Genomic DNA, 15,061 nt, shown 5'->3' with positions numbered 1-15,061 from the left:
ACTAGACTAGGAAGAAATAGATTAGAAGGCCTGAGGTAACGTGAAAAAAAGGCATTTAGGGAGGAACAGAATAGGAATTATTGGGCTATGCAAACACTCAATGTCTTTGCGATATCGTGAAATAAACAAGTATCTGCTAAACATGTAACACTTGTTCCAATCAACTTGTTCCAATTAAAGCCAAGTCTGCTACACGTAGAGGGAAGGTTCTTTTTACTATTGGTAGCATTGCACCTTTACATACATCTACAACACGGGTGTCAAACTTGCCACATCACGTGACGTGTCATGACGTATCGTGACTTTTTTTGCATTGGCAGAGCTGGGGTGGGCATGGCTTCCGTATGATGCAACCAGCTCGCAGGCCGGCAGTTTGACACCCCTGATCTACAATTAAGTGAAATTCTCACAATAAGATGGATGGTGGAATGTAGTCACATAGGTTTTAATTTCACCTTAGGCACAAAGCCAGCTGGGTGATCTTGGGCCAGTCTCTTTCTCTCAGCTCTAGGAAGCAGGCAAGGCCAAACCACTTCCAAAAACTTTGCTAAGAAAACTGCAGGGACTAGTCCAGGCAGCAATTAAGAATCAGAAACTGACTTGAAGACATTTCCCCCCTCCCCCCCCCCAAATAAGGTGGCTAAGCCAGCATCTTATATCCTGAACTGAGCCTTATGAAAGAAACGTTGCTTCTCTGATATGTCACCTGCCTGAAAATTACAATTATCAGAACACAGCTACTGCAGTTATTGCCAGGACCTGACAAAAACCCTCCCTACATATACTACACACACACACAGTCTAATCATTAGCTTTCATATACAAAATCAGGAGCTTTTTACAGTATACAAATGCAACTATTTAACTATGTGGATAATTTTTCTATCAAAATGCCAGTTAACCTCCACCAGTTAACTTCCAACCTATTCCAAATGGCTCACAGTCACCTGTTTCCTATACATCCTCTGGAATGCTGATGATCCTGCTAGTGGACAATAAATTAAACTATCTAAAGACACACATATATTTTGAAAATAACAATATGTTCAAAGGAACAATAATGCTATTCTACCTAAGAAATCAAAAAGGTTAATTAAAGCCAAAAGTTTTAATAGCCTAAAGGCAAAGCCAGGTATCATTAAAACATCAGTGACAAAGACAATGAAAAGAGTGCCTGGAGACATGTACCGGTACTGATTTCTTCCCTTTACCAAGAAACTTGATAGAGCACAAACCTTACAGATTATGTGAAATCATTTGGAACCAATATTGCCCAAGGACATTTATAAAGCGTGTTTGTGTCTATTTCATAAATTTCATTTGAATAAAGAGATCTACTGACCACTGTGTAGAATGATCAGAGTCCATCAGACTGGAGTAAGATATTGGATGAGAATTAGAACAAGGCATCCATTCCTACTGTTAGTCCCACTGACATCTTTGGGGCTTGATTTAGTCATGATTAAAGTTTCTCATTCACTTCCATGGGATAAAATGTTCTGGATTCACACAGCATATTTTATAACAATGGAGTAGTAAAGAACAAACCAGACCATTGCTTACCAAGTTTAACTGGATAATTAATAAGGTCTCCAATCTTTGAAGTTTGGAGAAAAGCAGTTTAATTATTCCTAAGAAAGTTTATTTATTTATTTTATTTCCATTTATATCCCGCCCTTCTCTGAAGACTCAGGGCGGCTTACAAGCTTAGCAGTAGCCTTCATTCTATGTATATGCCTGCTTATTAGGGCTTTCACACACACCCCAAGCGGCATTATTACAAAGTCAGCTTATTGCCCCCAACAATCTGGGTCCTCATTTTACCTACCTCGGAAGGATGGAAGGCTGAGTCAACCTTGAGCCTGGTGGGACGCAAACCTGCACTAATTGCAGGCAGCTGGTGTTACTTAAGGAGGCATTAGCCCACTGCTCCACCAAGGCTCTTTTCATGTCATGTCATGAAAAGGTCATGTCATGATAGGATTCACACCTTGCTTATACATAGATCTAAGCCAGGGGTAGGCAACCTTGGCTCCTTTATGACTATGAGCTATGCTGGCTCAGGAATTCTGGAAGTTGAAGTCCACGAGTCATAAAAGAGCCAAGGTTGCCTACCCCTGATCTAAGCCAAAACTAAACTGACAGTATTGTGTAATTACCTGGTGTGAGTAGCACTTTACTCAAAACTAAAATAATAAATGTTCTTTCCACATTTTGTTGCATAAGCCACCACTGCAATTTTTAAAACTGAAGCCACATCTTGATTCAATAGAATCATTATAGTGTCCACTGAAATGTTACAGTGTTCTAAGGCTCCTTAGCAGCTTTAAGACTTGTGGACTTCAAGTCCCAGTATTCCCCAGCCATCCCCACAAGAAAGAGACCTCTGCACTCATGTCCCTATGTGTGCATGATTCCGGGCTAGGCTAATCTATAAAACAATATATTAATAAACAGATATTAATTTATTTAAGCTGAGAGCAGAGTAAATGTAAAGGATGTATATGAACAGTATCAAAGGGACTTAAGTGATCATTATGATTTTAAATTAGTAAACAAAAATGAAAAAAAAAATAAATGCAAAAATGGAGAAAATTGAGACATTTAAAAATATATTTGCAGCATTTCTTACTCACTTCAATGTCTCTGTAAACCTGAGACTTCAAACATTTGCTCAGGAAATTTGAGCCACTTAATACCATTTGTATTGGGGCTGCTTTATGCGTATCTTAGGCAGGTTGTAGTAGAAGCATGTTTTGCATTATATACAGAATTTAGATTCCCCCATCTCCCCCCAAAAAGTTATCAAAACCAGCTGAAATGAAGAAATCAAAGAATGGCTTTGGAATTTATATCAAGTTTCTTTTTTTTACTGTAAGTAGAATTCCTTCTATTTATGACTTATCGAGCCTTTTCACATTTAAGAATTCCAGTAATTAAGGAACCCCTAAACCTTATCCATTTGCCAGACTGGAAGCTAAACCGAGGAACTTATTCTGTGATTATTTAGGGCAGCTTTCTCAAAGCAAAGTCTGAGAGTGGGAGCCAGAAGATTCAGGAAGGCCGTTTTGGAGCCTGAGCAAGGATCTCTCCGACTGAATTGGAGACTGCAAGCTGAGGATGGGGCTGAAGCTGGTTTTGAAATTACTATTTCCCAGCCCAAAGAGCCCGTTCTGTCGCTACTGGATCACACATCCCAACTGCCAAGATCAACAACCCACCGGGACACACCTGTGGCCGGCCGGCCCTCGGGGCGTACTTCGTCTTTTACTCCAGGAGGGGGCGCCTCGTCTCACAAGCTTTGCTCGCGGCAGAAGCCCCAGGGCTCTCGCAAGGAAGGGCGCCCGGGTTGGAGGGCGCCGGTACTGGCGACGGAATTCTTCAGCTGCTTAATGACCCCGAAGAGGAGCAGGACGAGCAAGAAGAGCAGAAGGAAGAAAAGCGCGAGGTAGAGGAGCAAGTTGAATTGCCACTCCATGGCGCCGCTCAGGCCATCCCTCACCAACTGCCCCGCCGGGCTTCCTGTTCCCAGGAGGGGGCGAAAGCGGGGTATTCAGCCGCCCCGGACATCTCTTCCTCGAGCTCCCCCCTCCGCGCACATTCACGCTTTCTTCGCCGAGTCTGGGAGCCAAAAGGAAGGAGACGCGGGAAAGACCGCCAAGAAGGTTCTCACCGACTCCGGGTTGGGAACAGCGCGACCAATCAGTCCGTCGCGGTAAATAAAGGGCTGGCGCTTTGTAACGGGCTGTTTTCACTCACAGACCCCCGCTGAAGGAACACGCAGACACACACACACACACACGCACGCACACGCCGCGCTTGGGACGGATTTCTTAGCACAGTCCCGCAGATAACGGTATAGGGCAGGGGTAGGCAACCTTGGCTCTTTTATGACTCATGGACTTCAACTCCCAGAATTCCTGAGCCAGCATAGCATAGCTGGCTCAGGAATTCTGGGAGTTGAAGTCCATGAGTCATAAAAGAGCCAAGGTTGCCTACCCCTGGTATAGGGTATAGGGTTTCCTGCCTGAGCAGGGGGTTGGACTAGATGACCTCCAAGGTCCCTTCCAACTTTATATTATTATTATTATTATTATTATTATTATTATTATTATTATTATTATTATTATTATTATTATTATTATTATTATTATTATTATTATTATTATTATTATTATTATTATTATTATTATTATTATTAATGATGTTCCTCGCGTTCAAGCACGACTACTCCACAAGTTGGTTGAAAAAAGCCGGTGTGTGTGTGGGGGGGGGGCATTGGGTGAGGCAAAAACCTTACACCCCACTCCCATCAAAATAGCAGGATTCCCGGCAAGAGAGTCCAGCCGGCGCGGCCGCTGGCTTTTGACCAAGCTATAAACCCGGGGAAAAGGCGAGCAAGCGGGAATAAGGGCGGGATCGAAGGTGCAACGGACCGAGTGCCGCCGACTCTACGGACGTAAATGGACCACAGCTCCCGGTCGCCCCCCCCCCTCCCAGCGGGCGCTGGAGACCTTTGGAGGGCACCGCATCTGGAGCCCCGCCAAGCGAGCCTCGGAGGGAGAGCAGGCTTTTCTGACGTTAATCGAGGCTGCCTAGATCGGCGGGTCACTGCTGCCCTTTCAGAAAGCGGTGAAGTTGGTTTTTTTTTGCTGTTCGCGCTAGAAAAAAAAATTACAGCGAATATTTCTAGCAGCCCCATCGCTCCCCACACCCTTTTTCTTTTTGCAGCACTTCGCTAGAAGAGGATCGGGCAACACGTCTTGCCCTTCTGCACCCGCTTCTTGATTCATACGTTCTCCGAGTTCCTGAGCAATTGTTGAATGCCTCACAAGTATGCAAAGGATTGCTTCTTTTAACTTTTACTTGGAATTCTTAGGTGGAAGGATGGCAACGGTTGATAAGTGTCCCCTTTTTTTGTACTTCGGTTTCTTTTCATGTGTGGAATTTCCACAGAGGCAGCTGAAAACCTGGTTATTCGAGCTTGCCGGCCTGGACTGAGGGATTGGGGTTTTAAATTCATAATTTAATTTATTTTGTTTGGGGCTAAATTTAATTTATTTTTAACTTTTGTATGTTATATTTTAATTGCCCTGTACACCGCCCTGAGTCCCTCTGGAGAAGGGCGGTATATAAATCTAATAAATAATAATAATAATAATAATAATAATAATAATAATAATAATAATAATAATAATAATAAATAAAATGCAGACTTTATTTATAAATATATAAATATGGAAAGGAAAGGGATATGGAAAGGAAAGTGATATAAGTCAGAGCTTTTCAACCTTTTCACCCATTGTTCAACTTTTAGGATATGGCAACACCAGTGGCCTAGCAAGGTGTCAAAAACTTGATAACCCCCCCAAAAAAAGAGATGAAGTACAGGTAGTCCTCAACTTACAACAGTTCGCTTAGTGACTGTTCAGTTACAATGGCACTAAAAAAAGTGCCCCCCAAGCCACAGCCAAGCAAGACGCCTGCCTGCCCCCCCCCAGCGGCGCTCTTCCTCCTGTCCAAGGTTTTCATTGTGAGCATTTCTGTTGAGAATTGGCAGTGGGGGTGGGGTGGGGGGTATGTTTGGTTTTTATTCCCCCTGTCTGTTGTGTGGTTGCAGCAGGTTTTGGTCACTTCACATGACCCTGGGACACTGTGACCGTCATAAATATGAATCAGTTGCCAAGCATCTGAATGTAAATCACAAGACCCTGGAGACGCTGCAACATTCTAGCTGATCGGTGCTTCTTCTGGGCTCATCAGAAGCGCCAGGATCAGCGCCAAGCTCCAGCTGGAGCCGGGCGCTGATCCTGGCGCTTCCACTCAGCCGTGACAGCCCTGCAGCTCCAGCCATCTCTCGCTTAGACTTGTGTGGTGCTGTCACTGGTTCAGCTCATTCCCCTTCCCCGCTACCACCTGCCAGGTGCCACTGTACCACAGGTGATAACCGTACCACTGGTTGAAAAGCCCTGATATAAGTCAAGATGACTTATACAGACATAATCTGCAGAAGCCAATTTTACTACCATTGACCAACTAAAATACCCACTGAAAAACACTATTCATTTATAATAGTCTGATCATTGAACATAACAGATCAATAGCTCAATCAAAGATTTAAAAATATATTAAAAATCTTTTAACAGTCACTTTGATCTACTGGCTAAGGCACCAGATCAGAAACCAGGAGGCCATGAATTCTAGTCATTCCACTTTAGGCATGAAAGTCAGGTGGATATCTTTGGGCCAGTCACTCTCTCAGCCCAACCACCTCACAGGTGCAGAGAAGAGGAGGAAGTAGTAGTGTGTATGCTCACCTTGAGTTATTTACAAAGCAATAAAGGTGGAATAAAAATCTAATAAATAAAAGCCACTATAAATTGCTTGTTACAGCTACCATTATTCCTTTTTGGCTTGTGCTCGCTACTAGAGAAATCCACTTAATGGTGTATGTGGATTGCACAACCAGATGAGGAAGCCAGGTTGATAATTTTCCTATCCATCCCTTTTATTATGAGGGAAAGAAAATAATGGCTTTGGAAATGTAGGTATTTATTCATTGTTTATTTATCATTAGATTTATATCCTGCCTTTCTTTGCATGACTCAGAGAAGCATTCCAGGGCTCCATCTCCTATTTTTCCTCAACAACAACCCTGTAAGGTGGGTTTGGCCAAAGGACAGTGAGCAGCCCAAAGTTTCTCAGCTGGTGTTCATGATGAGGAAGGACTAGCCCCTTTCCTGTCTTCTTGTCCACCACCTTAAACACTTTATGAGATTCAGAGTTTGTGATCCATTTATCTTACACTCATCCTCCTAAAAATGAAATACCATGTATGGCTTTCATTGGTTCTGCTCCTCTGAATCTAAACCCAATTGCTTAGTTATAAGCACTATTTCATCATAGGAAAGACAATACAGTGCCAATAATAAAATGGGTGTTTATATTTGTGTACATATCAACTGCACCTGATTATGCCATCGTTATAAAAATAAAAAATAAAGTACTGTGAAAAATAACAGTCCAGGCAACCATGCATGTCCAGAGCTCTTTATCATTTGCTACACTTTTGATTGTCACTTGGGGACTTCCAAGATTTGAGATTCTCTGACTTCGATACTACTGGAAGAATCTGGACAGACTTCGAAAGATCCACTTCTTCCAATTCAGACTTCTCTTAACTTCTCGTTTACTCTTTCTGTGTATAAATTATATTTCAGAGATTGAAGAAAGTCAAAATAACTACCTGCTATTAATCCACAAAGTGCTGCATTATGTAATGGCAAGATCATTTCTGTCTATTTACATGGCATTTTATCAAGAATAACAGTGCAGGTGTTAATCCAAAGAGCTTGCAAACTAAAGACTGTCACTAGGAAGATAAGAAACAAAGGAAAAGAGGAAACCTTATGCAACATTTCAGTTAAACACATAGGTTCCATGGTTACAGCAGATATTCAGTCTAAAGATTAATCCATGATGCTTTAAAACGCCATTTTTGTACAGGATTTACTGAAAGGATTAATAGAAAAGTGCTTATGGGCTATTTTAATCCTTAAAACTTTCCACAATATTTATTTATGGGGTGGCTCATGAAGATTAGATAACCACGATACTGGAATGGTAATGTTTGTGCTTTTCAATTTCACTTTTCCTTGAGTCTCCAGGATAATCCAAGCTTTTAATTGACTGGTCAAGAAAACCTAATCACGACCACCACTACTAGGCAAAACATAAAAGGTTTTGGGTTTTTTTAGCAATGTAAAGGCAATAGCATTTGCTATGACATAGCTTTCAGGTGTTGGACAAAATCTGGAGCCATAAGAAATTTGTCTTTAAGATACTACAGTGACTTCATTACAAGACTAGGAAACTGATTATAGAAGGGTAAGAACAACATAGGCAGATTCTGTCTATGTTGTATTTGTGTTCAAAATTCCCATATTCAGCTGGAATAACTTGATGCTTAAAACTTAATGAGATGTTTTAATTACAGTATGCCAGTAAGCTAGAAATGGTACCTTAATCCTGCTCACTTATTTTACATTGATCCTACTGTCAATTGTGCAGTTCACATTCCAACTCAGTGACTTTTTCATAAACAGATATTATCTTTGTCCTATCTAAACACCATTCAGCATACTGCATAAATGAAAGCAGTTTAAAGCATCTATTTACATTTTATACATAAAAAGTGAGTGCATTCCAATTTTTCATCTACAGTATTTGTACAAAAATTATGAGATTACATTCACATTTAAACAGTGAGGTCTTGCATATTGCCACCAATAACAATCAGCAGTCACATGGATTTTATTTACTAATCCTCCAAACTACTTTATTTTGGACAAGAAACCATTCAGGAACTCCAGTTTCCAGTGACAAAACAGATAAGAAAGCCATTCCTTTGGCTTTCTATAGAAATAACGTTCTTTCCAAGAGCATGGAGTAGAATTGCAATCTTTGCCCTGATATGATAGTTTGCAAGGAACTGAGCCTTTGTAAAGCTGCAATCAATCTCTTCTGTGCTCAGGGACTCATACATTTTCCCATTGCTAAAGTCATAATGATCACAGTAGTTTCTTTTGCTGTGTTCCATAGGAAAAATGTCTGCTACTAGAACTTAGATTGTAGTATGTAACTCATTGGAGTAGTGTGTGGGCTACCTTGAGATTATTGCAACTTCATATTACAATCTAGCTCAGGGGTTCCCAACCCTGGTCCATGGACCAGTACCGGGCCACAGCCTGCCACCAACCAGGCCACACAAACAAGCAAAACTCCATCCGCAAGATGCAGACAGCACATAAAACCATGCCCCCTTTGGTCCATGGAAAAACCTCTTTCCACGGAACCGGTCCCTGGTAGCCAAAAGGTTGGGGACCTCTGATCTAGCTCACAAGCTAGCCTATCTTTTGGGTTCAGTTGTCCATTACATCAAGGGTCCCCAGGCCCATTCCATGGACCAGCACGGAGCCCCAGCATGCCAGAAACCGGTCCACGGAAATAAAAGCCCCATCTCTAGGATGCAGGCAGCATGCAAAACCATGCCCCTTCCAGTCCACGGAAAAAACTCTCCACAGAACCAGTCACCTGTGCCCAATTGGTTGGGGACTGCTGCATTAGATGATAGACATATGATGAGCAAGGCATTGATCGCATAGATGCCCCATCTGGCTGGAATTTTGATATCGGTGAAAGTTTCTTTTTTAAAAAAGTTAAGTGCTGAACAGAATATTTTGATAAATTTATGATTCTTTATTCATGGCACTGATTTGCATCTTCATTCCTATGTGGAAGGTCAAGAATTTGCCAATGTTTATTTTTGTTTATGAGACGAGTGGGTGTGTGAAAAGATTCCTTTTGCCTCAGGTTGCAAACCACTTTAAGTCATACTTGCAAAGGAGTAAATCCAGAATTTATTTCTGAGTAAGCTTTGATAAGATTGCACTGTCAACTGTATTCTTACAATAGTGTTAAAATTTAAATCATCACTGCATGTTTTTTTCAGTTGAATGTTGACATTCCACAGACTGAATGGCTGTACATACCGGCATGCCAGGATACTCAGAACATTCCATCCCTTAACATCGGGGATGAGTTATTACCCCCTGTTGATAGGGCCCGCAACCTGGGTGTCCTCCTAGACTCACAGCTATCCTTGGAAGATCACATAGGAGCTGTGACCAAGGGGGCCTTCTCCCGGGTTCGACTGGTGCGCCAACTACGACCTTATCTGGACCTGGATGCCTTACGTACAGTCACCCATGCACTTGTGACCTCTCGCCTTGACTACTGTAACACTCTCTACATGGGGCTGCCCTTGAGAGCCACTCGGAAGCTTCAACTGGTGCAGAGTGCAGCTGCACAAACACTTTTGGGGGCCTCCCGATACTCCCATATCACACCTCTCCTCCGTAAGCTGCACTGGCTTCCGGTTGCCTTCCGAGTGAAATTCAATGTGCTAACAATGACATACAAAGCCCTACATGGCATGGGTCCGGACTACCTACGGGAGCACCTTCTGCCAACGTCAACACCCCTCCGTCCTGTGCGCTCCCAGAGAGGGCCTCCTCAGGGTGCCACCGCTCAAAGAATGTCGGCTGGTGGCCCCCAGGGGGAGGGCATTCTCAGTGGGTGCGCCAACCCTCTGGAACTGCTTGCCTACCGAAATCCGGATGGCCCCCGACCTTCGCACCTTCCGGCGCGACTTAAAAACTTACCTGTTCCAGCAGTCCGGCCTGGCCTGATAGCTCTTGGGGTCTCAGTTGTTTTTTACTATTGTTTTTTACTATTGTTCAACTGTATACCTACCTTACTCTGTACACCGCCCCGAGTCCCTCGGGAGAAGGGCGGTATATAAAAACAAATAAATAAATAAATAAATTTGATTGCAGTGTCTGTTATTTAGAATGTTATGTGCTGCTCTCAATCTTGAGACGAACCAAAGAAATCTACTTCGTTTGCTAAAAACTGTTTCTCTTTCAACAGCATGAAGTGTGGCATCTTGATTACACCAAAACCAAAATGAGATTCTTTTATGTTAACTTGGGGAAAAATTAACTCCTAGAGGCTATTCTTTCTAGGCAATCAAGCAAAAGTGCTTACTGATGGTGAAACCTTATTGTGGAGACATTTCTCATACTGTATCTGATGAAACAAAAGCCAAAAACTATTTAGAGAAATGAGAATTAAATTAATCTCAAGCTTGTTATTAGAGAGCAAGACAAGCGTCCCAGGAAGCAAATATCATAGCATTCCACACCTGTGGCCTTGAGCCTGGGTAGCCATTTTCTGGATTGGATGACATCTCCCTCAGTCCTGCACCTCCTAAACTAACTAAACAGTTTATCAAAGTCTCTAGCAGAAAACACCAGCTTCAATTTAGTCCAGATTGTTTGTTTTGAAAGTGACAGGTGCACCATTTCATCTTCTGCAAAAGACAGAAAAACATTTTTCTGTTGCTAAATCAACAAGCTATTTATTCTGTATATTGCCCTGAAAAGACAGGTGTTCACTAGGAGGTTGGTACTCTAGTGTAAATTAAATTTTAAAAGATCAAAATAAATACCACTTTTAGTCCTGCATTTTGTTTTCTATAGCAATCACTCTGTCTTGCTAAATTTATCCTTTAGTTTCCACCTCCCATGCTCCCTGGCTTTAAAGTCATTCATCACCACATCTTCTATAAGAGAATTCCGTAATGAAGTACTTTTTTAATATAGTTTCCAAATTTATTTCTAATCAACTTCATTGGATGGAATCCTTCACCAGGCATTTTGAGAAAGACAGAATATCCTCTTTTCATTTCCCATATCATGCATGATTTCATATTCCTCAACCAACTTCCAATCCCATCCCATTGTTTTTTTTCCTAACCCTTTAGGTATCTACTTATTACTTTCCTCTATTTATAAAACTGTTTAGTTTTATTTTAAAAATTGTATTTTATATTTAAAAATTATAAACCTGAGGCAAGACTGCTTCTTTTCTGTTTGTAGCATTTTTTGATTCTTTTTTTTAAAAAAAAACTGGTTTCTAACAAAATAGGTTATGACTGCATGTATGACATGTGATCCAACCCACTGCACCTGGGGATTCTATGAGAAACAAGAAATTATTGTTTAAAAGGTTTGATATTAAGCATGCAGCCGTTGCCTGCAATGCAAGTGGAATAAATGCTATGTTGGAAGGAATGAAATCCACTAAAGACCAAGGCTAGGACATTTTACTTGCTTACTTAATGCATTGATGAAACATTCATAACTAAACTTTAGCAAATGACATTTTACAATATTTGGCCATTTTAAAATCTTATCGTAAGAGCTCTTATAACAGCTACTTATGAATTAGTAAAGGTAAAGGTTCCCCCGCACATGTGTGCTAGTCATTTCCGACTCTAGGGGCCGGTGCTCATCTCCGTTTCAAAGCCAAAGAGCCAGCACTTGTCCGAGGATGTCTCTGTGGTCATGTGGCCGGCATGACTAGACACCAAAGGCGCATGGAACGCTGTTACCTTCCCACCGTAGTGGTCCCTATTTTTCTACTTGCATTTTTACGTGCTTTCGAACTGCTAGGTTGGCAGAAGCTGGGACAAGTAACAGGCGCTCACTCTGTTACGCAGCACTTATGAATTAAGAGTACAGAAATGCTACAGTCTTTGCCAAACATACTGTAATATTTTGAACCACCACCAAGATGCCATAAAAAGAATCACCATCTGACAATACAGTAGATGCTTAAAGATGTACTAAAAAGTAAAGCCAAATTATTTAAATTGGTTCTTACCCATGAATCTAAATTGGATTTCAGATTGAAACTCAGTCTTTAATACCAGACAGTCATAACATATTTCATAATTCTGTATTTTTAAAAATCCTATATCTGCTAATATATGTAATACAAATTTTTACAAAGTTTAAATTTTCCCCAGAAATCTTATTGAATAGGATTTATTCCCAGGAAAGTATTATATACAGTAGTGTATAAACCTGCAACCATATGTAGTCTACAGTCCCATTACTGTACTTGATATTACACTGAAATCACATTTTATCTTACACTAAAGTATTTATAACTTACTTGATTGTCCCACACTTGAAGACAGAAAAATATTTCTGATATAGTTCTAAAAACTAGTATGTTATACTGGTTTTAACCTGGTTGTAACTGCTCCATGCTCCAGTAACCTCTGCTAGTATAAGTTACCTCTTCCTCTGATAATAAAAAGCCTACAAGTCCAAATTTGTTTTAAGATGAAAGATTGAAGGATACCATTGCCTGAAGGATATAATTTTTTCAAAATAATAGAGTATTGCACTAAGCATTAATAATGTTTGCTTCTGCTCAGAAATCCAAATAAATATATTTCACAGTCTTTTAAGGAACATCTAGATTAAAATAAATAGACAAAACTATTGCCGATGACTACAATTGTGCCCACTTAGCCCAGAAGATATGGATTGCAGATCTTTCAAAGGGGTGTGAAGTTACAGGGGTGGTGAACTTTACATACTAATATCTATTCAGACCTATGTCAAGCATGATCCTCCCAGGAAATTCTATATTTACTTTGTTTTCAACTTTCTTATTCAGAGGTGGATAAGATTACTTCTCTGTGATTTGACACTAATTATTAAAGAAAACTTAATTGAAGAAATGCAAATAGCAAGAAAATTAAGAAAATTAATGTCAGAATGTTTAATTTTAAATAAACCATTAAAGTTTCTGTAGTGTATGCAGGTTTTGCATACACGTGAGGGTCAGTGAATTAAGGAGGTGTGGAGCTGGACAGCTCCGAGCAGGAACAGCATTCCGCGGGAAGCCAGAACAAGGGGACAGCGTTCAGCGGGAAAGCTGGATTTAAAGGGATTGGCTGATCAGCCAGCAGGACGCTTGGATTTAACCCATTGGCCAGGCAGTTACCTGACCAGGTATAAGTGAGGGTTCAAATCCTTTGTTCCCCAGTTCGGCCATGTTCCTCAATAAACAACTTAGCTCCTGAACCTGTGTCGCCTCTGATTCTGGAACCAACTCAATAGTTTCCTATATTTATTAACCACCTCAATTTTATGACTTTGAGCAATGTACAACAAATTAAAAGACAATATGAAAATATCAAGTTTCAAGGGCGGTATAAAAATTTAATAAAACTTAAACTTAAACTTAACTATTCAAGGTAACGCAAAATATGCAAATAAATGCAAATATTTACTTCCAATGAAACTGAGCTAAAATAGGAAGGTTTTAGGGAAGGGGGCCTGTTTTAATCTATGAAAGAAATCTATTCCCTAGGACCACTGCAGGGAAATTCTACTGCTTTGTCCAAGTTTGATAAGCAAAATTCCACACTAAGAGAAACTAACAGAAAGAGATCAAGATAAGAGTTTCTGGAAGAGAAAGCAAAAGCACTATTGAAAACAATTGCAAAAATGAGTTGAAAAATTAAAGGATAGGAAAAGAAGCCAATGTGGAAACATGAAAATGAATTATTTTAAAATGTAACAAAACAAAACAAAAATCACATTATTATAATGTATAATGATTAAGGGAAACAGGACAAGATCACCAAGAAAGCATACAATCAGACAGATGAGACTTGTGGAGCTGATGTCAGTAAAGCAAAGGCTCATAATTAGCAAAGGTTACCAAGACACTAAAAATAATAGTTTTTAAAGATATGTTCAAAAAAAGGGAAAAGAAAATAATAAGTATACCAAATTCGTAATTAAGTCAAAAATTAATAAAACAAAGCAAAGCTACTGAACTTCTATCCAAACCTCCGCAGCAGGACCGGTCCACACCTATGCTTCTTAGGCACATTAAACTTCGCCTGTAGACAATGACTGGCTTAAAAACGAATTTTTTTAACATTAATAAAGGAATACTTTATATATAATATCAGATTATAAAAATGCAACTGTATACAGATTTCCCAGACCCCTTCGAACTTGCAGAAAGTGTCTCTAAAGAGGTGCAGCTGTGTCGATGAGTTTCAACAAGACTTAGATACTGCATATCCGTGTTAACAATCGTCAAAACTTTCGCGCTTGGATGCAAAGGCAGTGTAAAAAAAAAAGTGGCTCTATATTACAGCGTTTCCCAACCTTAGGAACTTGAAGATGCGTGGACTTCAACTCCCAGAATTCCCCAGCCAGCATATTCTGGGAGTTGAAGTCCACGCATCTTCAAGTTCCTAAGGTTGGGAAACGCTGCTATATTAGGAATGGGGAATCTCGACTCAAGCACTCCATTTCCGTCAGCCGCGGCTAAGGAACCGCCAGAGGCCGATGACCTTTAAAAAGCTACGGACTCCCCGTCGAGGCTCCAGGCAAAGGCTGACAGAAACCCAAGCATCTCTCCCCCTCTTCTAACCGTTTCAATTCACAATTACTCAAGATTGCGCTTTAAAATCCGCGCATGCGCACTTACTAAACCTCTTTTTTTTACGTTACGTTCTTTCCGTTTTACGGCTGGTTGCCAAGCAGAAACCGAAAGCCGGCTTGACAACGCTTTTCAAGTTGCGGCCTCTTGCTAAACGGCGCCCGCTTATGACGTCAGG

At 40.7% G+C, this 15,061-nt stretch overlaps 1 protein-coding gene across 1 annotated transcript; it reads right to left on the bottom strand.

Moving 5' to 3' along the window:
• Positions 1 to 3,292: 3,292 nt before the first annotated feature.
• On the bottom strand, positions 3,293 to 3,478 carry SMIM43 (small integral membrane protein 43; the record flags this gene model as incomplete). Its single annotated transcript, XM_081332271.1, has 1 exon — positions 3,293 to 3,478. The coding sequence occupies one exon, from the start codon at positions 3,476 to 3,478 to the stop codon at positions 3,293 to 3,295; it is 186 nt and encodes a 61-aa protein (XP_081188397.1).
• Between the last annotated feature and the right edge of the window lie 11,583 nt (positions 3,479 to 15,061).

This window comes from Vipera berus (genome assembly GCF_964194415.1).
Source record: "Vipera berus genome assembly, chromosome: 7".
Taxonomy (NCBI): Eukaryota; Metazoa; Chordata; class Lepidosauria; order Squamata; family Viperidae; genus Vipera; species Vipera berus.
Note: the sequence above shows the minus strand (reverse complement) of the source record. Positions and strands in the feature narration are given on the sequence as shown.